Raw genomic sequence first — 27700 nt, 5'->3', positions numbered from 1 at the left:
CTTACTAAGGCAATAGCCAGAGGAGAGGTATACAGCACCAACGTGTAAAAGCTATGTCATGGACTGTGCTTTGCAAAGCCATGGGAGCTGGACCACCCAGAGTTTTGGAGGACTAACCCTTACCCCTGTGTGTCCAGAAGGCAGGGTACTGAGTCAAAGATTATTCTTCAGCTTGAAAATTTAAATATTTTCCCGTTGAGCTTAACACATATTACCTTTTTCTTGTTTCTTATTTTTCCCTTTCAGAATGAGAATGTCTATCCTGTATCTTTTGTTTTGCTTGGATGATTTCTCAGGTTCACAGCCTAAGTGTAATTTGTCTTAAGATTAATCATGCCTTGAGTATCACTTATGTCTAACTTGGTTGCTAATTAGATGGGACTCTTGACTTATTTGAGCTGATGCTGGACTAAGATTTGGGGCATTATTGGAGTGGAATGACAGTATTCTGCATTTGAGAATGCTATGAATTAGGGAGAGTCAGGGGTGGAGTGCACTGGTCTGAATATTTGTTCTTCCTAAAATTTTTATGTTGGAACTCTAACCTCCAACATGCTTAGAAGGTAGACACTTTGGGAGTGGATAAGATCATGAAGGCAAAACACTGAAGAGTGGGATTAGTGCTCTCATTAAGGAGGTCCAAGGGAGCTCAGTCACCCCTTCCACAAGGTGAGGATACAGAAAGAAATCAGTACTCCTCCATCTTCCTGAGAGGAATTTCTCCAACATGGAAAACATCATTGAGTATTTGAGTTTTATAAATGCCAATCTTCATATTGCATTTACTTTGCTTAAAGTGGAGAAAACAGAATGCTCTAGAGAAAAAAAAAAGAGTTGTCTGCTACTTCTTGCTTACCTAAAGAAAATGGTCAGAAAAGCTGCTGTGGACATTTCAGAGGTCCAAAAAAACAAATTGATCAAAATATGACATAGTTTATATAAAACTTACTTGATAAGCATACATTTGACCAATCTTTCCTTAACACTTGCTATGACAGCCACTAAGCTAGATGCTGGAAATGCAAGGGTGAATGAGGGTAGGTGGTTCCTACCCTCAAAGAGGGCAAGGTCTAGTAGTAGAGACAGGCATTATGCAAATATTTAGCAAAGATAAGGGTAAAAGAAACACAATATTTTTTTTAAATCCATGGTACAAGAGAAACTTATCCCCCTCTCTCTTTCTTTCAGAACACTTTCCTTAGAAAATATGCAATTGTAAATTTTCTGTCCCATCAATATGTAAATCTTTTTAAAGTTTTAAAGTTTCTCAGCAGCTTTACAACACAGGAATAATTTTAAAACAATTTTTTTTGTAGTTGAATATAGAAAAAATGCCTTTATTTTTGTACAGTGCTAAGGATCAAACCCAGTGCCTTATGCATGCTAGGCAAATGCTCTGCCAAAACTTTTGAAGACTTGGGAGTCTCTTTGAAATGTATCATCAAGAAAATGGCACCCCTCCCAGTTTCTGTGGGACAGTAGGACCCTAACTTGCAGGTGCCTGGTTCCTAAACTGTCTCTGGTCATGAAGATATAAGGTGTTTCTTTTCCTTTGGATAAAACCATTTCTCTAACATGTATGGTCACCCCCAATTAGTAGGATGAACTTAATGCTCATCCTAAAGGTGTGACAATGGTACCTGTCAAGTTCTGTTACTTCAGGACTAGTTATTGTTTATTTTGAGAACATGTGTGCCATGGGTTGTATTTTCTTGACAACATAAAAACCCAAGTTTTCTTTCTGTCCTTGCAATCTCCTTGGGGCCTTGCCTGTGATACATATCACGATCTAGTTTTATGCTCATTCAATAATAGAATTGTTTTATTTTACTTCTACCTATTTTTTGTGTAGACAAGAGATTTTATTTTCAATTATACTTCCCCAACAAGACAAACAAGAATTCTCAAGTACTGTTGTTAGGAGGGAAATCCCAGATAGCCCTTCTGGAAAGTTATCAGACAGTACTTAGTGAAGTCAAGTATGTTTGTTTGGCCAATAATTCCATTCCTATTATACATTCTAGAGAAACTGTCCTTAATAATTACAAGGCTGTTGAGTGTTGTTTAGTCAACCTAAGTGCCCATCTCTAGAGAAACACCAAAAAAGACAAAACATGGTTGTTGTACATTAGGGAATATTGTACAGAATATAGAAACAATGAATTGGACATACATATATAAAAAGGACAAATCTTAAAATAGCATGGGATTTTGATTGGCATCGCATTAAACCTATAGAGAGCTTTTGGTAATATCTCTATTTTGATGATGTTAGTTCTGCCTATCCATGAACAGGGTATATTTTTCCATCTCCTAAGATCTTCTTCTACTTCTCTCTTTAGGGTTCTGTAGTTTTCATTGTATAAATCTTTCACCTCTTTTGTTAGGTTGATTCCCAAGTATTTTTTTTTTTGAGGATATTGTGAATGGAGTATTTTTCCTCATTTCCGTTTCAGAAGTTTTGTCGCTGATATACAGAAATGCCTTTGATTTATGCGTGTTGATTTTATATCCTGCCACTTTGCTGAATTCATTTATTAGTTCTAGTAGTTTTTTTGTAGACCCTTTTGGGTTTTCTAGGTATAGAATCATGTCATCCACAAATAGTGATAATTTAAGTTCTTCTTTTCCTGTTTTTATGCCTTTAATTTCTTTCGTCTGTCTAATTGCTCTGGCCAGTGTTTCGAGAAGTATATTGAATAGAAGTGGTGATGGTACAGAATAGAGGACACAGACTAATCCACAAAGCTACAACTATCTTATATTTGATAAAGGAGCTAAAAGCATGCAATGGAGGAAGGATAGCATCTTCAACAAATGGTGTTGGGAAAACTGGAAATCCATATGCAACAAAATGAAACTGAATCCCCTCCTCTCGCCATGCACAAAAGTTAACTCAAAGTGGATCAAGGAGCTAGGTATCAAATCAGAGACTCTGCGTCTGATAGAAGAAAAAGTTGGCTCCAATCTACATATTGTGGGGTCGGGCTCCAAATTCCTTAATAGGACACCCATAGCACAAGAGTTAAAAATAAGAATCAACAAATGGGACTTACTTAAACAGAAAAGTTTTTTCTCAGCAAGAGAAACAATAAGAGAGGTAAATAGGGAGCCTACATCATGGGAACAAATTTTTACTCCTCACACTTCAGATAGAGCCCTAATATCCAGAGTATACAAAGAACTCAAAAAATTAGACAATAAGATAACAAATAACCCAATCAACAAATGGGCCAAGGACCTGAACAGACACTTCTCAGAGGAGGACATACAATCAATCAACAAGTACATGAAAAAATGCTCACTATCTCTAGCAGTCAGAGAAATGCAAATCAAAACCACCCTAAGATACCATCTCACTCCAGTAAGATTGGCAGCCATTATGAAGTCAAACAACAAGTGCTGGCGAGGATGTGGGGAAAAGAGTACTCTTGTACATTGCTGGTGGGACTGCAAACTTATGCGGCCAATTTGGAAAGTAGTATGGAGATTCCTGGGAAAGCTGGGAATGGAACCACCATTTGACCCAGCTATTGCCCTTCTCGGACTATTCCCTGAAGACCTTAAAAGAGCATACTACAGGGATACTGCCACATCGATGTTCATAGCAGCACAATTCACAATAGCTAGACTGTGGAACCAACCCAGATGCCTTTCAATAGATGAATGGATAAAAAAAATGTGGCATTTATACATCATGGAGTATTGCGCAGCACTAAAAAATGACAAAATCATGGAATTTGCAGGGAAATGGATGGTACTAGAGCATATTATGCTTAGTGAAGCTAGCCAATCCCTAAAAAACAAATGACAAATGTCTTCTTTGATATAATGAGAGCAACTAAGAACAGAGCAGGGAGGAAGAGCAGGAAGATTAACATTAAACAGAGACATGAGGTGGGAGGGAAAGGGAGAGAAAAGGGAAACTGCATGGAAATGGAGGGAGACCCTTATTGTTATACAAAATTACATATAAGAGGTTGTGAGTGGAATGGGAAAATAAACAAGGAGAGAAACGAATTACAGTAGATGGGGTAGAGAGAGAAGATGGGAGGGGAGGGGAGGGAGGATAGTAGAGGATAGGAAAGGTAGCAGAATACAACAGTTACTAATAGGGCATTATGTAAAAATGTGGATGTGTAACCGATGTGATTCTGCAATCTGTATTTGGGGTAAAAATGGGAGTTCATAACCCACTTGAATCTAATGTATGAAATATGATATGTCAAGAGCTTTGTAATATTTTGAACAACCAATAAAAAAAGAAAAAAAATAGTATGGGATAAAAAAGAATAAAAACTATATCATGATACCAGTTATGTAAATTAAAAATATACACAGAACCACTGTTTGATTTTTAACTGTAAAGGTACAACTAAAGGTTTATAAGGAACATTAGATTGGGAGTAGGGTATAGGGAAAAACTGGAGATAAAGTAAGTGGAGGGCCTTATATGGTACTAGGATGATAATGTGCTTGGCCCTGAAGAATGCAATCAATTCTTTAAGCCTCAGGTATAAATTTCTTCCATACAAGATATGATCATCTCTCTAGTGAATTAAGACTTACTAGTAAGCCTATGTAAATTGACTGTCCCTCAATGTGTTGCCTTGGGGCTAAATACAAATATATCTGGGATATTAAAATAAGGTTAAATTGTATGATACAAAGGAAGTAGCTTTTAACAGTTTGGTACTTAAAAGTACCTTTTAAGAAAATCTTGTCCATTGATTATATACCAACAAACCTTGGATGAAGACTTACATTTTTTGATAGAATCATTAGAAATATCATTGGGTGGCCTGTTTAAGTGTGTTTCAGAATGACTCCTAACTTTTAAATGGTACTTAGTATATTCATTTCATTGGATCTTTATATTCATTGCTAGTCATTAACAGATGGGCCTCTGTTGATGTCTTACTAAGCACCATAAAATTATTTCTTCCACTGTCAAAGTAAATACTGAATTGTGCTTCGCTTGTGATTTTTCATAATACATTAAATTCAAATGTGAGATGGGGCAAATTTTTACAGATAATTTAATATTATAATTAGATAGAAAGTACTCACATAAACATCAAAAATCTACTATAATGTAAAAATCAAATTAGCTAACAATTTTCCAGACTTCTGCGTCTTCAGACTTTTGGTTCTCTGGAATTAAATTTAAGGGATTACAAAGCAGAATTTTAATTAGATATCTCCGCAGTTCTCTAACACTATGAATAGTTTTTTTTTTCATTTTGAGAAATGAATTTAACAACCAATTCATAAATTGTAAGCACACACAATAATAGTACGTTTTTACACTGTGATGTGGATACTGTTACAGAGAGCACACAAGTGGTTCCTGCCATTGAGCTCACAACACTGGTAAATGTGTGGTCTATGGAGAAATCCCTAATAATGCTGTCTGTTAAAAAATAAATTTTGAATGCCCCCCCAAAGCCACAACTAATCCATAAAGTTTTAATAAATTTGTAAATTCAAAATTTTCTTATTTGGGCCTGCAAAGCCATCTGTACCTTGTTAAATGATTCTTCAAGCCAAGTGGTGATACAGTAAGCTTGAAACTCTTATTAGTAGTATTAGATCATCCCAATTGTTTTTGGATTAAGACAGCTTTACCAGTTTGGTGGCACATACGTATAATCCCCGCAGCTCTGGAGGCTAAAATAGGAAGATCATGAGTCTGAAGCCAACTTCAGCAACTTAGCAAGACCTTAAACAACTCAGTGAGACCCTGTCTCTAAATAATATAAAAAAGGATTGAGGGTGTGGCTCAGTGGTTAAGATTCCTGGATTCAATCCCTGGTACCAAAACCCACAAAAACAAAAAGATAGTTTTACCTCTAAATAAACAGATTTGACTTTATAAGGATTGGCCCTGAGGAACACTGTCCCCAAGGAACACTGAGCAGCTGTGATCCCTTCCTCACTGCACCAACCGTGACCCAGCATGAATACTCCCTTCTCCTGCTTCTGCACATCCTCTGCCACACAGGCCTTTCCCTCACAGTAGGCCTGGCACTGCCACTGCAAGGCACTCACTCTCTTTGCTATGACTTCATCATCAATTCTGAGCCCTCACCTGACCAACAGTGGTGTACAGTCCAAGGCCGGGTAGAGTAGAAGAATTTTCTCTCCTATGAATGTGGCATGGACAGGGTCAAATCCTTGAGTGCACTGGGAGAGAAAGTGAGTGCTACAGTCACCTGGGAAGAGCAAAAAAACCGCGCTGAGAGAAATGGGGGATATGCTAAAACAGAAACTAGCTGATATTAAAGCAGAAAATTACATGGCCAGAGTCTTCACTCACTGGAGGGCAGGATGTCTTGTCAGTACAAATCCAACAGCTCCTGGCAGTTTGGCTTCAATGGACAGACGTGGCTCCACTTTGGCTCAGACAGCAGGTGTACAGAGGTTCATCCTGGGTCCAACTGGATGAAAGAAAATGTGGGGAAATGACGAGGAGGTGACCGAGTTCTCACACAAGACTTCAATGGGTGACTATAAAACCTGGCTTCATAAGTTTTTGGTGCAGTGAGAGGCACAGCTGGAGCCCACAGGACCTTCAATTGCCACTCTCAACAAAGCCTTTCAAGAATCCACAGCCATCACCCTTATTTCCTCGGCCCTACTGTGGAACCTCACCTGTTTTATCCACTAGGCCTTCAGACCTTCCTGACAGGTTAAAGATTTTCCCAAGAAGCTTCTGAAAATGTGAGTCAGTGAAATAACCGTCCTTATTAGTCTTCTACCAATGTACTACCTGCTATTCCTCCATGGAGCAAATGAAGACGAAAACACAAATCCAGAGCCCTCCAGAATGTCAGTGAGACTTTGTCACTTAGCCTAGAGCTCATCTGCTTATTCAGATCTAGTGAGGATTTACAAGACACTCTTGTATTTCACTTCTAGGAACACCATGAGCCATATCAATTTCTGCAAGAGTCCAACTATTCTGATTGCTGCTTTCACTCTCCCGTCCATTGAAGCAGCCACACTCACCTTTGCTTTGCCTGTGTCAGCTTCCTTCTGTCCTTTACTATTTAGGAAAATCACAACAGATTTCTAGACTTTGGCCTCTGCCACCCCAAGATCTGATGACCTCCATGAAGATCCTTTAACTTCAACTTTGAGCTCTGTTTTGTGATAGTCCAATTTTGCACTTTTTCTTAACATGTTTGACCATTTCCTTTGCTAATCTATGGAATCATACACTTAGCCTCTGACTGCTGGAACAAGAAATCTCTAGAAAGAGTTTTAATCTTGGTTGTGTTATCAAATACTTCTCTGCACCTTGAGCTGACCTTTATTATAGTTTGGATCTGGAATGTCCTACAAAGATCCATGTGTTGACTATGGTACTATTGAGAGGTGATGAAAACTTTAGGAATGGAGGTGTTGAGTCATGTTTTGAAGGGCTCTTTGTGCCCCAGGCCCCTTACTTTCTCCCACCACTCCCTCCCTATCCCCCTCTCTTTAAAAGAATAAATTATTTATCATTGCTACAATAAGGTAAACAATCTCTTCTGCCAAGCTCCTACTGCTGTGATATTCTGCCTTACCTCAGGCCCAAAGGCAATGCAGTCAACCAAACTTGGACTAAAACTTCTGAAACAGTGAGCCAAAAATTAATTTTTCTTCCTTTAGTTTACTTAGATGTTTTTTGATTATGATGAAAAGCTAATACAACATTGATGGTGCAATGTTGTCTGTAAAATACAATGACAGACATAATTTATAACTTCAGGAACTCTTGTATGTTTTGTTGTATTTAAATAAACATGTTTTGTAAACAAATCTAAAAAAAAAGGATTGGCCTTGTCTAGGAGCATCTATGAATGAGATGAAGCCTGATTTCACTTAACTTGCTTGATTTTTTAGTGGCTTAATTTCTACTTTTGTTTTGAACAGTCATAAAACCACATCATATAGCAACTTCAGATGAAGAAAAGGAGATTGACAAAAAGGTCACTGTTTCTATATTCCTCCCATGGCTTTTAACTACAAGTATCCTTTGCTCAAATAAAATCTGGAATATGTGAACAGACAATTCTCTTAAAAATTACTGTGGGCAGGGCCCTGGAGTTGTGGCTCAGTGGTAGAGCACTTGCCTAGCATGTGTGAGGCCCTGGGTTCGATTCTTAGCACCACATATAAATATACGAATAAAATAAAGGTCCATCAACATCTAAAAAAACAAAACAAAAAAGAATTACTGTGGGCAAAGACTTTAATTCAGCAAGTCACCAGTGGTTATTAGTCTATAGCTATAAAGAAACTTGGATTCAATTTTTGACCAAAATTCTTGAGCTTTACCTAGAAATAGTAACATTCTTATAATAATTTGTTTACATAACATAAAGAAAACCCTGTGTCAGCTATCTTCTGTCCTTTACTGTTTAGGAAAATCAAAACAGATTTCTAGTTTGAAAATATACAAGACAATATACTTTGACAATCTTTATATTATTATCCCAAAGCAATGTGTTTCCTGTAATGAGAAAATTGATTTGATAATTCATCTAATTGATTCATATATCTTTTTATAAAGGTTCATAAACTATTATCCTCTAATTAGTCTATTTTCTAAAAGGAAAACCTCCCAAACACAGGTCATGATGTCAACTAGATTTTCAGAGATAATAGTAAAAGTCAAAGTATGAATCAGATTCTTTCTGGCATCAGTCTGAAATCCCTAAGCCACAAATATATTTAATAATTTATTTTTAACCTATCAATGATGGAAATAATTTTATATGAAATAAAAATATAATGAAAATAAATCTACCTTTTTATATGTGCTTGTGTTTACAGTATATATTACTGATAACAATGTTAACTGAATCTCAGTAAATACCTATAATTCTTGATAGTTGTTAGATAAACAGAAATATTTCTAACAATTATTTTTCTTGATAGAGCCATTTAAAACTAGTCTGTTGAATGAGGAGGCCATCTGGTGAGAGAAAATAGCACTACAGACATTATTTTACATGAAGTGTACCCTGGTATTCTACACAAACCCCCTGAACCTCAAAGGATAGAACGAGGCTCTCTAAGAGAAACCTAACCCAAGTCATCTAACGCATGCAATTTAAATTCTTCTGATAGCCGTATTTTCAAAGAAGAAAGAACAATTTTGATATATTTTTATTTAACCCAATGTATCAACAATTATTTCAACATGTAATCAATATAAAAAATATTAGCAAAATAGTTTACTTTTTTTTCATACTGAGCTTTCAAAATACTATGCGTATTTTATGAGCATACTTCAGTTCAGACTAGCCACATTTCAAGTGCTCAACAGCAACACATGGCTGAGGCAGTGGCTTACCTTACCAGACTGAGAGAATACACACAATGGGAAGAGAGCTGCATTACTTTGTTTTGTCTTTCACTAAGGTCATTCATTCATTCCTCTGCACACTCAGAAAAGTCCCTCCCCTTGCCCCTTAAACTGTATTTTGCAAATGTTTTTTCTTGCCTCATGAACAGTTTGGAAAACTTAAAAGGCACTTCCAGAGCCTGTCCGAGAACAAGACCCTGGGAAGACTAAGTCTTCTCTGGCGCGCACCAGGGCTTTGGTTCATGGGCGTGGTCCTTCCATTCTGCTCGCTGGGCGCACAGCAACTTTGGGCGGTGGTCGCAGGCCGGGGAGAAAGGTCGCCCTTGAGAATCGGGGCTCCTACCAGCCGTCAGGCCGCCTTGTGACATCACAGCGCCATGGCTCTGGCTTCAACTCAGCAAGCCTCAATGCTTCCCTGTAAGTCAAAAATTGTCAGCGTGAGAGAGTCAGGGATGGAGGCGGCCACGAAGTCCTCGCCACTGTGCTCACAACCTGTTGCGGGGTCTTGGGAGCCAGCGAAGGCAGATGAAGAGACGCGCGGCGGTACCCAGAGACCCGCAAACTAGATGCCGCCTTTCCCAGGAGCACTAAAGGGTCTTCCGGGTGGTCCCTGCCTCTGCTGATTGGTTAGAGGTTGCCGCACGTGACAGAGACACGCGCGGGCCGCTGCTTTCTCCGCCCCATTTTACCCCTTCTCCAGCCAAGGTCTCCGCTGGTGGAGAGCGGGTTTCCTAGGCAACCGCAGCGGGCAGTCTGTACACACCAAGCCCGCAGCTAGAGACGGTGTCGCGTCTGCTATCACCAGAGAGGAATTGGGCAGTCGAAATAGCTCTGACCCGTCTCGGATTGCCCCGGAATCCCTCCTCTTTCTGGGATAAGGTGAGTGTCTGTCACCTGGTGGCATACCTGACGAGGGAGGCCCAGAGAGTCGGCTCCGCCCTCCTCTCAGCTACTCCTGAAGAAAGACGCAAAGGAAGCAACATTGAAATCTAGGGACCTCCCTAGGACCTCAAACTGTGCATTGGAAATGATAACAATAATGAGACGTGGTTTTAGAGACCGTCAGGGTGACTTAAAGGGAGGAAGGAGGGCAAAGTGGCCCACAGTCACTTGTGTAGCTTTTTAAAGCGCCCAGTTAGGTACAGGACGGGGAGAACCAAATTCTCATTGCCCAACCTAATACTGCTCACCTAGAGCGGAAAGAGAGTTTATTTGAACCATCAGTGATAATTGATGGATTCTAATCTCTTTATATACAAGGGAGGAAATGATTCAACCATATAGGATTTTCACTTTGCAGAAAAGAAATTTAGTTTTCTCAGAATTACTTCTTACCCAACTCTCATGACAGAAACTTGGTCCTCTATAGTGAGATTATTATTATACTCTGAATGGTCATATAGAGCAAATTGTTAAAGTTATACAATATAGGAACCTATGGCATAGCAATTAATTCAAACCACTTAACAAAAATTCACTGAACACCTAGCATGTGCCAGGCATTGTGATAGGTTCATAGTTTCTTCCCTCAATGAACATGCAACCTGGTATGGAGGAAAGACCTGAAAGCATCACAATACAGTGTGACAGGTGCTGTATTCAGAGCATGTGCCTACCTAAATCTGAGTCATAAGAAGAGTATGCTTATATTATGACCAGAGAGAACTGGTCTTCAGAGAAGATTCTTGATTAAAATTTATAAGGGTGCATAGAATATGCTGTAGAGATAAAGAGAAAAGACATTTTAGGAAGAGAAAACAATATGCAAAAGTACAGAACATCCCAGCCAATGATAGAACTACACTTGTGGCCAGAGCTTGGAGTACTCTGTGGAGGTTGTGGTTAATGAGGAGCTTGAGAGTTAGGTAGGAGTCATCTCATGGTGACTGTGAATAGCAGATTTACCTTTTAATGGTGTTAGAATATGGACTGAAGGGCAGTGAGACAACAGGAAGGGCATCCAGTTAGGTGAAGCGAAGAGGGCCTAAACTAAATCAGAAGCGATTGAGGAATGTATATACATTCATGAGATATTTGCATAAGAATTTAAAAAATGACTAAACCTGGAGAAAAAGTTGAGGATAAGTTCCAGGTTTCTGACTCAGATGATAAGAGGGGTGTCATTTATCCAGAGAAGGCATACATTAGGAGAAACATAGGAATTGGAAAATATAATCAGCCAGTATTGGACAAACTGGTTTTGACATGCTTATAACACACATATAGATGGAGTTTTCCATGTAGGCAGTCAGATTTGTTGCCCAGGAAAAAAAGACAATAAATATTAGTAATTTTTCACTTAGAACAAAACAATCGATTTGAAAAGTAAGTTTGAAATAAGTGGAGAGAAACCAAGGAGAATAAAATCAAACCAAAGGGACAAACAACAGTCATCAGCATTGCCAAATGTTATGTCAAGGCTAAGTTGAGAACTGAAATATGTCCAGTGTCTTTGGCAATTAGAAAATTATTGTTGAAATTGTTAAAATAAAGAAACAGAAAAAGAATTGGAAGAAGAATAAAAAGGAAGAGGAGGAGGAGGAGGAGGAGGAAGTAGAGGATAAGCAGCAGCAGCTTCAGAAAAAGAAGAAACTGCAGCATCTTCTGCACAGCTGCTGCTGCAGTACAATGAGGTATCTTCAGTTAGTTTGTTGAGTATTGAATGGAGGTAGCAAAGCGTTGCTCATGATTACCTAGAAACCTTTCTGTGAAAATATTATAACAGCTATTCATAAAGGAATATAGGATAGAAGGGACTTTTTTAAAGATAGGAAATCTACTGTCTACACAGAGAAGATCTTAGAGAAGGAAGGTGGGAATAAATGAGAAAGATGAAAATTTGACAATACAAGATCTGAAAGATAGGATCAATACATAGGAAAAAAGAGATTCAATTAGGAGATAATGAAGAATACTTCTAAGACAGGAGCTATAAGGGGGGGAAAGTACATATTTAGGAGGAAAGAGAATTGAAGGAATGTACATCCAATGATATCACTATTCTCTGTGAAGGTGCAGACAAGATCATCTTTTGAAAGAGACCCTGAGAAGAGGTATAGAATAGTTAATGTAAAATGAATCATAGATCTTTATCTTTAGCCCTACTCCCATAGAGGAAATTGATAAGGAAAATATAAATAACTGTTGCTGAAGATTAAGTTGTAGAAGCCATACAGTTGTAGTGAGTTCAACTTCATACTGGTTTAATCTAAACTGGAGAAGAGTTGTGATTAGATCAATCCAAGATTTGTGTTTTGAAGGGGAAAAGCCCTAGAAACCTTGGTGACTTCTGGTTTCCTGGGGAAACTAGGGATAACCTTTAACCTCTTAAATGGGCAGGCCCCAAAAAGAGCCTTTCCCAAATTGCAGGAGAGTAGCCAAGCTGGCCCATAGGACATTTACCTCCTGATGGAATCAGAAACTTCATCTGGAAACACTGAGTACATTCATGACTGAAGAAAGCACATGAGGCTTATAAGTACCAACAAGGTCTAGGTTCCAAATTATACATAGTTTTGTAAAATATAGCATTTAGGGTTTTAAATCAATTTTTGCCAATTAACTATTGAATTACAACAAGACTTTTTTTTCTAAAACTCAATGAAGAGAAAGTAAGATGAAATGAGAGGCAATGAGCATATTTATCTACCAAGAAAAAGTTGTCTCCTTGAATAGAAGAAGACTCAATACTGTAAACATGGACCTTTTCTCTCTATTAACCTTTATAATGCAGTTTCAGTTAAAACCCAGCTAATTTTAAAAGTTAGTTACAAAATAAAATCATAAATCTCATTTAGAAAAGTAAATATGAAAGAGCAGCTGGGAAACTTCTTTAAAAAGAATCCAAGGTGAGAATTTATAATATAAATCCAAGTAATTAAAACATATTGATATAGTACAAGAGTAGAGAGTGTTAAGGAAGAACACAGATTAGAAAGTACAAAATTAGGACAAGCATCTGTGATCATTAGTGTATACCGAAGGAAACACTTTAACTCCTGGAATAGATACCTTGGACATAGACGACATTACTTGGATCCCTGTTGGGTGACTTGGGAGACTCTGAGGTCAGGCTGGCATGGTAGTGGGCAGCTAGGCTTTCTTTTACTGCTCACACAAATGGGCTCAAAACAGGGGCTTCTATTCTGATTAGTAAAGGGCTTATAAAAGCTTCCCTTACTTGGTGTACCATCCAAGGAAGCTTAGGTAGGAACTTAGGGAAAATTGTGGCCTGCATTTGTACTTGGGCCTTTGTGAGAGTATCTTTCAGTTGTTCCTTACAAAGTGCTCCTTTGCTTCCCCACTCCTGCACTCTGTGCTGCAACATCTTGGGGTTGTCCAAGATTGAGATAAAGATGCAATTGCCAGGGGAGGATTGAGAAGCATTTCCTTCCATGTAGATTGTCTTCTAACCACTCTTATCTCCATTACTACTTCTCAACTCCAACCAACATTCTCTCTTATTTAGGTTATTGCAACTGCTTCTTGGCTAGTCTCCTTTCTTTTACCTCTGTAGTCTTTATTCACCAAAGGAGCTAGAGGGATCCTTTTTAGTACTAAATACAATTCATGTTATTTGTCTCCTCAAAGTCCTCATTCAGCTTTCCGTTTTATTCATAAGAAAATTCAGTGTTCACAAGGACCCACAAGATAGCATGTGATCTGGCTCCATGATATCTCTCTGATCTCACATCCATTTTTCTCATTATGCTACAACCACGTGACTTTTCTTGCTATTTTGCAGACATGCCAAGTTCACTCCTTTATTTAGCATTTGCTCGTTCCTCATCCTGGATGCACTTTCCCCAGATTCTCTCATGGCTCACACTCCCTGATTTATATCCGTTCTTTTCCCTGATTCCTCTTCATCAAAGAAGTGTTCTCTTTCCTCCACCCTATCAGTGTACTTATTAGACCTTCAATATTAGTGACAGTGTCCAGTCTATTTTGATGATTTTTAGTGTTTTTTTTTTTTTTTTTTTTTTTTGCTAGCTGGGATCTCTCTCCCCTCCTATTTACTCAGTGTCTTTATCTGTTTTGTGCTGCTATAATAAAGCAGCATAACCCATAGCTACCCTTATGTATGACCCACAGCTACCTTTTCACTGACCATTGCTACTCTGAGTTGAAGACATTTTTAGAACTTTTCCTCTTGGTACTTTGAATTTTGTTCTGGTTTGCATTAATGGCATTTTTCTCAATCTGATGTCATCCACGTCATTCTTAAAAGACCTTTATCAGTATTCTGGCAATTTATGCTCTTTTCCTAGCATGGCTGTCCTTTTTATTTTTTCTTATTTTCATTTCTTCAACCATTCCAGTAGGATTTGAAGAGGGAAGTTAGGTAATACAGGACTCAAGTCACCATCTTTTTTTAAATTTACATATAAGTTATGCTTATAAATAAATATTTAAGTGTAAATTTTTTAAAGTATAGACATTTAATTTTTTTCTCAAAGTGAGCATATCGCCTTACCCAGCAACCAAATAAAAAAATATCATCAGCAGCATTTTAGAAGCCCTTTTTTGCCTCCTCTTAGTCACTCACCCCTGAAATATAATCATTTTCCTGTCTTCTATAGTTTATTTTCATATTTTTTATGAATTGACTCATATAGTATATACTCATTACATGTGTATGTGTTCTTTGGTTAACATTGTTCTTTGAGAATCATCTTCATTATATATAATAATAATTATTTCTTTGCCATTTCATTCTCTAGGTTAAAACCCAAAAGAAATGTGTGGTTATATCCCTCCTAACAAAATATTCAGAGAAGCACTATTTAGCCACCAACTGAAATAGTCCAAATATGTATCAATAGTAGAATGAATAAAACCATGTTTATACATCAATAATTTATAATACTAAACAGTCTTTAAACTGTCATTTTTTTTCTTTTCCTTCTTTGCCTAAATCAATCCTAACTTTTCATTCCTATTCTAGCCACATCAGCTTTTACCTGCATCCAAGATAACTTATGTTAACAACTTAGGATATATATTTCTACATTTTCTTCCTACCTAATCACACAGACACAGAATCTCACACACAAACACACATATCTATGGGGGAGTTATTATTGTAACAAGTGAGATTATAATATAAATAGTTCTCTATATTTTGTTTGTCATATCATAATATTAGAAATAGGATTTTATACTTTTTAGATAATGAATGTCCAGAATTATATAATGAAAATGTTAAAAACTATGAAAATGGGGTTAAATTTTATCAAAATAATTTAGGTATTAATTTCTTCACATTATCTACAATGAAGTTGTTGAATTCATTTTAATAATATGCCAGGTAAGCTCTCTAAGTACAAAGAACTGTGCTCAGTTTGGAGCACCACAGTTTAATAAGAAGGGTAAGCTGGAGGCTATTCAAAAGAGACAAAGAATGTCTGTCAAAAGAACTAAAAGAATTGAACTGAGAGCAAGATAAGGGTGTAGATGAAAAATGACTATTTTATTCAAGTATTGAAGGCTCATTATACAGTAGAAAAATTATACTTATTTTATTTGAATGAAGGATAGGATGGCAACAAAAAGAGAGGAGTTATGGAGAGACAGAATTAAATTCAGAATAAAAAATAGCTTTAAACAGAAAACTTCAGAGATCAAATAGACGGTCTTGGGGTCCAGCTGTCTGGTAATATACTATATGAAGATTTCAAGTCAGGTTGGGTGGTTCAACTTAAGTTAATTTTAAGGTCCTTTTCAGTTTATAATGACCTGACCCGATTATTCATTTGATTTCCTTAATAGATACATTATTATGACCATTATTTTTAATGGAAGATGATTGAAAGTGAAAATTTACATCAAGAAGAAATAATTAAAGAACTGGTGAGTCAGATCTAAATTTCTTTTGAAAATTTGCAAAAATATGAGAGGGGACATTTTTTATGCACTTTTCTGGAGCTGAAAGGAATATCTAGTGATTTCTTTTGCAATATGCCTTTTGGAAACACAGAAAAATCACATATGTGGTACAACTTACTTTCTTGTGAGAGATAAAAATGGCACCAGTACAATTGACAATTTGTAATTTCAAATGACAAAAATCATTTTCATTATTTAAAATAGTAATAATTAAATTTCTTTTTGTTTTTAAACAGTGTTTGTGCAATGGTTTATCTTATGAGATAGTTGGAAAAGAAGGATCAAATGCTTCAAAACTGGAGATGTTTTTCTCAGGGTATCCTCGTATAGTTGGATTATCATTATTTCCTAATTTAACAAGTCTTACAATTGTTGCTCAAGATATAAAAGAAATTTCAGGGTTAGAGACTTGTGTTCTGCTTAAAGAACTTTGGATTGCTGAATGTTGCATCGAGGTAAGCTTAAATAAATAATCTTAGAATGGAATATTTTATACTGAAATTTTGACTTTGGAACAATAATTCATTGAAATTATGATGAAGCATAGCAAAACAGAAATTGATATTCAAAAAAGAAAAATTAGAAATAAGTGATTAAAGCATAAACATATTTTACTTTTTAGTTATCAAAGCTAATCAAATCAGAGCTAGCACTGCTTAACAGTAAAATTGGTTTACTTACACACTGTTGATTAGACATCAGTTTTGAAATTCAATATTTTAAAACACCAAAAGCCACAGAAATGTACACACATATTTACCTCAGAAATCCTGTTTTAAAAATTTTATCCTAGAGAAGTAATTCAACAGCAGAAAACAAATGTATGTATGAAGCTATTTGTTGCAGTATTATAAATAGTAGCTAAGAATTTGGAATGTAAACATTTTATTCATAGAGTAATTTTTTAAAAATTACTATAAACTTCAAGAAATATTCTAAAATTATTATATATTATAATTTGAAAGACTATAAAACATTTTAGATGGTCTTCAGTAAAAAAGTCTTCACCAAATCACATAATATATTATGATTATAGTTATAAAATAGAGTTGATTAAAAATTTAAATAAAGTATATAAGACTAAATAAAATTGTATGTAGATGGAGTAATTACATGCTTTCTCTTTTAAAAATTTAGTTAATTTTTTGAACATTATTTTCACAATAAAATGTTATATTTAATAAAAATTTACTTAGAAACTTACTTTATTGGAAGGGTTAATGGCAAAGTATAATGTAATACAATTCAATTTCCTTTTAAACAGAAAATTGGAGGCCTTCAAGAATGTAGGAATTTGGAAAAATTGTATTTATATTATAATAAAATTTCTAAAATAGAAAATTTAGACAGATTAATTAAATTGCAAGTCCTCTGGCTGAACCACAACATGATTAAAAATATTGAGGTAAGATAATTTCAATGATTCATATATAAAACCAGTTACTTCTGTAGAGTTTAAACCACAATGTCTAAGATCGGATTATGATTAGGGATCAAAATAATTATCACTAGTTTAATTATTATGATTAAAATAACTAAGATGAACACAGCATTTTATAATGCATGAAGGGCTTCATATTCATCATCATCATTACTTCTCTCAACAAACCTGAGAGGAAAGATAATGCTGTTATTTGAAGATTTTTTAAAAAGATATTTAGAGGAGTTATATGACTTGTCTTAGATTATGTGTGTAATGTGTTCTTTTTCCACTCAACTCCTCCTCTTTGGTCTCCACTTCCCTTCTTGTTCCCTCTTACAATAGTTCTCTCCAGGTTCCAATGTGGAGAAACAAAGATGGCTTCATTGAGATACCCACTTCCCTCTGAGCTTGTGAAGTACACAGCACCCAATAAACAAAACATCCAGAGAACTTACCAGATTAATCAGGGATGACTTGGAAATGAAGATTTTAATGATTTTTTTCTAAATAACATATTGTCTAAATTTTCAGGGCTTACAGACTTTGAAGAATTTAAATGACCTCAACCTTGCAGGAAATCTGATAAGCATCATTGGTATGTATTGTTTCATTTGGAATTTGAGAGAAAACTACAACAGTTATTTATCAATATAAACATGTATATGGATAGATTTCTTTCTTTTATATTTTTTAATAATATCTTTACAATGTATTTCTTATCTCATGTTTATAGGATATGAAAATATTAGCTGTTAATGGTACCATTAATCTTGCTGATATGTAGGAAATGATGGCTGTATATAACTCAGAGGTATGATAAGATATGAAAAGGAGATAAAACAAGAAATTTGATTTTTCTTTTATCTTGTTAAATCAAAGGTCGGTGTCTTGACATCAATGAACAACTGGAGAAGCTTAACCTTTCTGGTAACCAAATATGTTCTTTCAAGGTATGTTTAATGGAATAATTTGTTTTTATCTGAATCATGAACCATTTAATTGCAGAAAAATTGACTAACTAGTCCCTTTTAAAGGAACAGATTCATTTTTTTGAGGCTACCTTATACTTCAGGGAATTTCAGAGTCATCTGACTAAATTGACTTTATGATCTGACAGTATTAAAACCAAAAAGATAACTATTTACTTGACTCTTAGAGTGTCATTTTCTCTTAATTTTCTCTCAGTCTTTCTGGGAGTCTCTGGGGTTTCATTTTCTCCTAGCATCAAAAAAATGGAGTGTCCCTGATCAGTCCTGGGATTTTTTCTTATTTGTCTGCACTCATTCTCTAAAAAATCTCATCATGTCTCATGACTAAATATTTTTATCTATTGGTTACTCCTAAATTGGTACCTCTACTTTTCCTGATAACCCCCTAGAATTATCCTAGCTCAAACTGATTTCTCCTCCAATAAACCTTCTACAGGCTTCCCCACTTCTCTAAATGGCATTTTCATTCTTCCAGTAACTTAAGCCAAAATCCTTATAGCAGTTTTTTTACTCCTTTTATTCCTTCATATCCCACATCTAATTCATCAGTGAATTCCATTGGTCTCCCCTTCAGAATATGTCCAGAGTCTGACCATTTCTTACCATGTACATCACTGTCAATATAATTAAGGACACCACCATCTCTAACCTGTATTATTGAGAGAAAAAAAATCTTAACATCTCTTCCTGTCTTTTTCTTTTCCCTACTGTCAATCTCTTCTCCACACAGTATCCTGATGAAACCTTTAAAAATATGCCAGATAAAACCACTCTTCTGCTCACAATCCTCCCTTGGCTTCTCATCTCTTTCACAATATCAGACAATTCTTACAATGGCCCATAGGACTTTATAAAGTCTAGTTGTTCTCTCACCCACAACTGTCTCTCTAACCACAGTTTCTATCATTATTGAAAGGAAAATGAGAAAGCAAGATACAGGCTAGCGAGAAAGGAAGGACAGAGACCAGGCAGAGATCCACACAAAAGTTTATTTGTCAAAGCTGACAAATAAAGGCCATCTCTCTAAAGAGAAGAGAGAGGCCCCGAGATGTTTGGGTGCTCAGCTTTTGTGAGGTTGGGGTTTGGAGTTGTAGTTGTGGTGCTATGGGATAGGCTCAGGGTTGCTTGCGTCAGAGCTAGGCAGGTGGGGAATAGCACGGTATTGGCTTAGGTCGATGGTCACCATGGGGCTTTTGCAGAGGAAAGGGATTGCGTCTTTTGGAATTGGCTTAGGGTTATGGTTCCATGGGGTAAGTCACTAATGGGGGTGGGAGGAGTTTGAGTAAGATGGTGGTTAACATTTAAGATGGCTGCTCAAATGTTAAATGAATACCCTATAATTATCACATTAATTTATTCTGTTCAAGCCATTTTGGTCTCACCATTCTCTGAATATACCTAGTACACTCTTAACTTTGGCCTTTGTACTTGTTGAAGTATTCTTTCCCATGTACCTGTAGGCCTCATTCCCTTTTTTCATTTTGATCTTTGTTCAAATATTATGTTCTTGATGATGTCTTTCCTGCTGATATAGGTAAAATAGCAATAAGCCCCACTACTCTCCCCAGCACTTCAAATCACCCTTTTCAGTTTAATTTTACCTCTCAGCACATTCCTTGTTAGAATAAAAGCTCCATGTATTCATAAATTTTGCCTATTCTGCTCACTGCTTATTTACAATGCTTAGAATAGTGCTGTACATGTAGTAAATCACAGTAAAAATTTGTCAAGAACTTGAATGCCAAAGAAACAACCAAATTAGGGGTGTAATGTTTATTACATATAATGTGGGTTAAATCATGTGGAATTCATAATTTTGACAGTGAGCACATTCAAGGTGCATATTCAAATACTTCCTGTGGAAAATATTGGATAAAAATGAGTAGGAAATAATTTTGGATTGATCAGTATTAAAATAGGCATTCTTTTACTTAGATAAAAATAAAAGAAGATTCCAAGAAGCTACAAAATAAAGAAGAATAACTGCCTTAAAGAGAATTTTTTTTAAAAAAATATTATATTAGTCAAATTCCAGAGGAAATACTTTTTATGAAACTAAAATTCTGTTAAAGCCAACAGAATTTTAATAGGCTTTGTAGGTGGCTCTTCTGGGCAGCAGGGGATGGGTATTCTAAGAGGGAAAGAATAATATGCACAAAGGTGTGGAGGTAAAAAGTCAAAGAGTATGTTTGAGTAACATCGGCATTGTTATTTGACCAAAGTAGAGTGTATATATGGAAATACTAGAAGTTAAAATTGGAAAGGCAAACTGGGTCCTGATATGGTCTGTATGCTATGGACAACAGAACACTTTCAGAGTCTTTGAGAAAGGGAGTGATATAATCAGAGATGATCCTTAGGGCTCATAATCTGAAATTACTATTTATTGTTTTGGTGCAGCAGAAAGCAGAAAAGCCAGTTAGGAGACTATGAAACTTGTCTGAATGAGATATTGTAGACAAACCAAAGCAAAAAAAAAAAAAACCAGAAAAAACGAAGAAGAAAGTGAAAGAAAAAGAGGAAGAGAAGAGAGAAAGAAGAGGAGAAAAAGAGAAGAAAAAGTAATACATGAGAGAGACCTTATGTTTGTTGAACTTGCAGCATTTGTCACCTAGTAGAATGTGAAAAGAAAGAGAGTACAAAATGGATCTATAATTCCAGTACTTAGCATGCTCAAGAAATACTTGTCATGTATAGCTCAAGAAATATTTGTCGTAGGACTCCATGTATAACAAGTATTTACTCTGGAATTTGACTAATAAAATAAAATTTTATTTAAATTTCTTTTTTTAAAAACAGCTTTATAGTTGTAGATGGACACAATATCTTTGTTCTATTTATATATTTATATGGTGTTGAGGATCAAACCCAGTGTCTCACGCATGCAAGGCAAGCACTCAACCACTGAGTTACAACCCAAGACCTATTTAAATTTCTTTTTAAGGTTCTTATTCTGCTTTATTTTGTAGCTTCTTGAAGTTTTTCTGTATTTTTCTCTGCATAAAATAATGTCTATTTTAATACTGATCAATTCAAAATTATTTCCTACTCATCTTTATCTAAAATTTTCTAGTGGCTAGTTTGGAATGACAGAGAATGTATTTGATCCGGATATGTTGAATTCAGTGTACTAGTGTAATAATCAGGTGAAGAGCTTGTATAAGTGGTTGGAAATGAGGGGCTAAAATTCATAACTAGAATAGTCAATTTAAGAATCGGTAGAATACGTTTTCTGTTGGCTAAATAGCTATGAGTAATAAATCTGTGCCCTTGGAACAAAGCATATATTTGGGGGATTTGGAGAAAATGGGGAAAAGATAAAATCTGTAAACAGAGCTCCAAGAAAAGTTGAAGACTTGTTATTATCAGAGACGTTAAAGGATAAGAGAACTTTAAACAGGATAGTCCACAGTCAAATTAGATAGATAGATCAGGGATGAAGAAAACTTCCATAATATCTGCCCTAATTTGTCATGGAAACAAATAGGTTTTTGTCAGGCCATGTCTTGGGAAAAAATCTTAGTCATGGGATTCCATCTGGTAGTCTGATGTGTTTGGCAGTATGTTAGATGACCTGCTGATACTTAACTGATTGGCTAAGTAGTGAGCTGGGCTGGAAGCACCTGGTCAAGCAAGTCAGAGGTTGAGACTAAAAAATCTGTGACCCTAGGTGGAGTCAAATTGTGGTCTCTTTCCTTAACTAAACATCTGCCTGAGTAAGTACTTTACTGAATGTAGAGTAATGAAGTCAGCTGAGTGAGCAAGCTTGCCTGTCACTGTTTCATGGATGTTGGCAGAAGAAATGATTCCTGGGTCTGAGACAAAGGACTAAAAAGTAGCATGAGCAAAATATTGGTTTGCTTCAGTTATCCCATGCTCTCCAAGTTCCACAGGGTAACTGATGCACCCAAATGAGTACTGAACAAAGATTGGGTTTGCAGCATATCACACCTAAGGAACACAGAGCTACAGGCATCTACTGCTTTAGAATCAGTCCTACTTTCTATAGAGGAATATGAGGCTGGAGAAGGGGATTGCCAGGTTTCTGTTCTCGAGACTAAAAGACTCAGGGGTCACTCCAGGTAAACTGGGTTAACTGGGATGTGCAAAATAACCACACAAGAGACACAAGTACCATTTTCTTTGGGGTCGCTCCTCTGACCTTAAGGATCCGCAGGAAGAGAGAGAGAGAGCACACACTGACATCTTTAATTGAGGAGAAGCTATTCAAATGAGACAAGGGGTCAGAGGGCTGAGGAGAAGCTATTCAAATGAGACAAGGGGTCAGAGGGCTGAGTTTATCTTCATGATGTCCACTGTCAGCAGGTTGACTGGCATCTGGGTGGGCCACACCCAAGGGCACAGTAAGAGAAGGGGACACATACAAGGCACTTCCATGGAAGATTCTATCCTAAACAGGGCAAGGGGTTATATAACAAAGGAACAGGTGAGCATAGCTCCACCCATGGGGCTGTAGCAAGATAAACCCATGCAGGAGACTGAGCACCTCAGAACCCAGCCAGGGAGTGTGACTCAATCATGTGCAAGGTTGGTCTCCCACAGGGGATATTAATTCGTCTCTCAAGATTACTCATTGCAAACACATGCTGCGGAAATGGATGGGAAAAAAAAAAGGGGCAGGCCTTGCATTCTTTACATACTGAGCAAGAGTTAGAAGAAATACATAGGGAAGGAACATTGCAGATTGCCTCTTCCACTATTGAAAGCATCCACGCGTCAGATGAGGAATCAGATTTAACACATGAGAAGTAAGTTTGTTATTAAAACTAGAAACATTGAGAGGTTGGTAACAGTTGTCACAGGGTTGGGATGGCCAGTGAGATAGATAGTGGGGTATATATGTGTATTTGTCTTGTCCCCTTTAATTCTGCTAGTTTAAGAATACACAAAATGTTCAAGTCTAACTACATGGAAATTTTAAACTTAAGTATGTTAAATATGTTGTAAAATTAAAAGGCAAAAATATGTGGAAAATTATTTTTACAGAGACTATGGTAGGCTAAAATTGAACATTCTTACTGTTAAATCCATTATAAACAACTAACTTAACATACCCAGTAGAAGAAAGAATAAATGATTGAATAATTCACAGAATGAATTCTAAATGCCTAGTAAATTCATAAAAGAATTTTCAATCTCATTGAGAATGAATAGAATGAAAATTAAAACATGTAACTTTAAACTGATCATATTTTAAATAGGCAATTTTTAAATAAACATAGTACTCTATATGCTAGAAAGACTAGGGTAAAAAGGACAATTATATGATCTTGGAAGCTATTTAAATTGATAGAGCTTTTCTAGAAAGCATTTAGACATTATATGCCAAGTCCTATAAAAAGGTTTCTATCCTTTATCAAGTCTACTTTTAGGAATCTATTCCAAGAAAACAATGTGAAATGTGGATAAAACTTTAGGTTTAGATATTTTTAAATTTTGGAAGAAGTCAGAGAGAACTGTGAAAGATAAATTTAGAGTGTGTGGCAACATATAAAAAGGTGACATAGCCTTGTGGAGTCATCCTTGAAGGGGGTTAGTAATATTTAGTTAATATGTGAAATCTGAGTAGGAGTAGCTGAGGTAGAGCATTCCAGGCAAAATTAGAACATGGATGAGGGCCATAAGTGGTGGAAGGGAGCATGGCCAATTCAAGAAAGTAGAAGTCTTGTACTGGGTTTGTGGCTCAGTGGTAAGCGCTTGCCTAGCATATGTGAAGCACTGGATTTGATTCTCAGCACTGCATATAAATAAATGAATAAAATTATGGTCCAGCAACATCTTAAAATATATTTAAAAAAGAAAAGAAACTAGAAGTCTTATGTGACTGGAACAAGGCAAGGGAGAGATTCATGAGATTGAGGCTGAAGGAGATAAGTGCAGAATGCTGGGAGGCTATGCAACTGCCCTGCGAAGAAGCCATGTGGAAGTTTATCTTACTGTAGTTTGCCATGCAGCCTTCTAGTGATTACAGGCACAGGCTGAGTAAGCAGAGAGATCTGTTAGTTCTAGTCCTGACCCATACCAGAGGTAGCATAATACAGTTGTATCATAAAATTTCAGTGAAAAATAATGTAAAACTACTAGAATAGTGACTATTACATACTAAGGGCTCAATAATAAATATGTGTTGTTTTATTGCTTGTATTGCTATTTTACTTATATTAGCCTGTTATATTTCTATGTCCTTATTTCTTAAATGATGGTAAAATAGGACTATTGTGAAAATTCATTGTAAGATGTAATATTAGAAAGACTATATATGATAATGCTAGCAACTTACCATAAAAACATTGAATGTGATTCACAGGAACTTTACCATCCTCATATTAGAAATGTTTCTGCAACACTGTTACCTAGATTTTTATCTTTAACCTTTTGTCCCACCCTAAAAAGATACTATCCTGGTGGTGATGGAATAACTTCTACTAGGCACCATAACACTGACTTTCAATGACATTTTGTGCCTTCATGGATTCCAACCTCATCTGACTTTAGAGTGTAGATAGGGGGTTCCTCAGTAGGATTTCTGAGTTCACACCCTCTATCTCCTAACCCAGACTGATGGTCAAAAGCAACATAGCCACTCAGTAATCAAAAGATATCTTTATTTCTTGGGACATCAGATGGTTTATCTTCCTTGCCCCTGCAGAATTCAGTCAAATGATTATGTGCATAGCTCTGTCCATAAATCTCCCTTTTAGAGAAATTCTACTTAGTCCTACTCCACTTGTGGACCCAGTTCTAGCCTGAGGTCAGGTCAGTGAACCATATTCTTACTTGTCCAGAGAGAGTTTGGGCACATATTGGTAACTTGACACTGTTTTACTCTTCATTTTAGCATCCTGACTTCATTCTCTCCTTCCCATTCCATTTGTAATTTACCTTTTTTAAAATTATTTTATTTTTATTGTTTTTTTAAAAAATAAATGACAGTGGAATGTATTACAATTCTTATTGCAGTTATACAGCACAATTTTTCATATCTCTGGTTGTATATAAAGTATGTTGACACCAATTCGTGTCTTCATACATGTACTTTGTATAATGATGTCTGTAACATTCCACCATCCTTGCTAATCCCCTGCCTCCTCCCTTTCCCTCCCACCCTCCCTTTCCCTCCCACCCCTCTGCCCCATCTAGAATTCATTTATTCCTCCCATGCTCCCCCTCCCTACCCCACTATGAGTCAGCTTCCTTATAGCAGAGAAAATACTCGGCATTTGTTTTTTTGGGATTGACTAACTTCACTTAGCATTATCTTCTCCAACACCATCCATTTACCTGCAAATGCCATGATTTTATTCTCTTTTATTGCTGAGTAAAATTCCATTGTGTATATATGTCACATTTTTTTTTATCCATTCATCCACCGAAGGGCATCTAGGTTGGCTCCACAGTTTAGTTATTGTGGATTGTGTTGCTATAAACATTGATGTGGTTGTGTCCCTATAGTATACTGTTTTTAAGTCTTTTGGATATAGACCGAGGAGAGGGAGAGCTGGGTCAAATGGTGGTTTCATTCCCAGATTTCCAAGGAATCTCCATACTGCTCCATATTAGCTGCACCAATTTGCAGTCTTACCAGCAATGTATGAGTGTATCTTTTTCCCCACATCCTTGCCAACACTTATTATTGTTTGTCTTCATAATAGCTGTCATTCTGACTGGAGTGAGATGATATCTTAGAAGTTTTGATTTGCATTTCTCTAATTGCTAGAGATGATGAACATTTTTTTCATATATTTGTTGATTGATTGTATATCCTCTTCTTAGAAGTGTCTATTCAGGTCCTTGGCCCATTTGTTGATTGGGTTATTAGGGTTTTTTTGTTGCTTAGCTTTTTGAGTTCTTTATATACCCTAGAGATTAGTGCTCTATCTGATGTGTGAGAGCTCCCAGGATGTAGGCTCTCTCTTCACCTCACAAATTGTTTCTTTTGCTGAGAATAAACTTTTTAGTTTGATTCCATTCCATTTATTGATTCTTGGTTTTAATTCTTGCGGTATAGGAGTCCTATGAAGGAAGTTGGGGCTTAATCCCACATGATGAAGATCAGGGCCTGTTTTTTCTTCGATTAGATGCAGAGTCTCTGCTGGTTTAATTCCTAAGTCCTTGATCCACTTTGAGTTGAGTTTTGTGCATGGTGAGAGATAGGGGTTTAATTTCATTTTGTTGCATATGGATTTTCAGTTTTGCCAGCACCATTTGTTGAAGATGCTATCTTTTCTCCAATGCATGATTTTGGCAACTGTGTCTAATATAAGATAATTGTAATTTTGTGTGTTAGTCTCTGTGCCCTCTATTTTGTACCATTGGTCTAGCAATCTGTTTTGGTGCACTAATACTTCCTGGGGCTGGGACTGTAGCTCAGTGGCAGAGAACTTGCCTAGCACATGTGAGGCACTGGGTTCAATCCCCAGCACCACATAAATAAATATGTGTGTCCGTCTATAACTACAAAAAAATTTTTTAAAAAAACTAATACTTCCTGTTTCTTCCTTTGAATTTCTCCTAATTAATGATTCTGATTCTACTACCTATCATCACATCCTTTCAAGTTTCACCCCACCCTAGTACCCTCCTACCTCAGGCAACATCCTAGAAATAAGGACATTATAAGGATTTCTTGGAAAGAGGTTGGTAGAAAACAATTTACATGTTTATTTAAAGCCTTCTGTGTTCTACATGCTGAGTATTGGGAATACAACATTAAGGTACAATCCCTGAGTTTGTCTCAGTGAAGACAGGAAAAGTTTGTCTCTACTTTTCCTGCAGAAGGCCAGATAGAAAACATTTTAGGCTTTTTGGATCACAGATGGCCTTCTGCTGCATATTCTTTTTTATTTTTTATAACACTTTATAAATGTAAACAATTCTTAGACTATAGATTGAATACTAAAGCTCATATAGACCCTTGGCATATGACTTGCTGGGTTCACAAGCAATTGTCAATTCAGACTAATAAATTCTATAACAAAATTAAGCCAAGTGGATAAAATAACTCAGAGGTTCTACTCATCT

At 36.4% G+C, this 27700-nt stretch overlaps 2 protein-coding genes across 5 annotated transcripts in view; one reads left to right on the top strand and one right to left on the bottom strand.

Moving 5' to 3' along the window:
* Positions 1 to 27700, bottom strand: part of Rtn1 (reticulon 1) — a 375661-nt gene that overhangs the window by 255462 nt on the left and 92499 nt on the right. The window contains exons 1-2 of one of the 4 annotated variants that reach the window (XM_077799491.1): positions 6320 to 6418; positions 6092 to 6215 (exon numbers count right to left, since the gene is read on the bottom strand). The exons of 2 other annotated variants lie outside the window; for them this stretch is intronic. The gene's annotated coding sequence lies outside the window, so the exon portion shown is untranslated. Of the gene's footprint in view, positions 1 to 6091; positions 6216 to 6319; positions 6419 to 9180; positions 9774 to 27700 lie in introns of those variants that run through there. One more of the 4 variants, XR_013343701.1, reaches the window with a different exon arrangement.
* Positions 16163 to 27700, top strand: part of Lrrc9 (leucine rich repeat containing 9) — an 80373-nt gene continuing 68835 nt past the window's right edge. Inside the window, exons 1-5 of the mRNA XM_026410053.2 lie at positions 16163 to 16210; positions 16483 to 16701; positions 17511 to 17651; positions 18201 to 18264; positions 18549 to 18619. Of these exons, the coding sequence (XP_026265838.1) occupies positions 16163 to 16210; positions 16483 to 16701; positions 17511 to 17651; positions 18201 to 18264; positions 18549 to 18619 (543 nt within the window). The remainder of the gene's footprint in view (positions 16211 to 16482; positions 16702 to 17510; positions 17652 to 18200; positions 18265 to 18548; positions 18620 to 27700) is intronic.

The sequence above is a fragment of the Urocitellus parryii genome, chromosome 6 (genome assembly GCF_045843805.1).
Source record: "Urocitellus parryii isolate mUroPar1 chromosome 6, mUroPar1.hap1, whole genome shotgun sequence".
NCBI classification, from domain to species: domain Eukaryota; kingdom Metazoa; phylum Chordata; class Mammalia; order Rodentia; family Sciuridae; genus Urocitellus; species Urocitellus parryii.
Note: the sequence above shows the minus strand (reverse complement) of the source record. Positions and strands in the feature narration are given on the sequence as shown.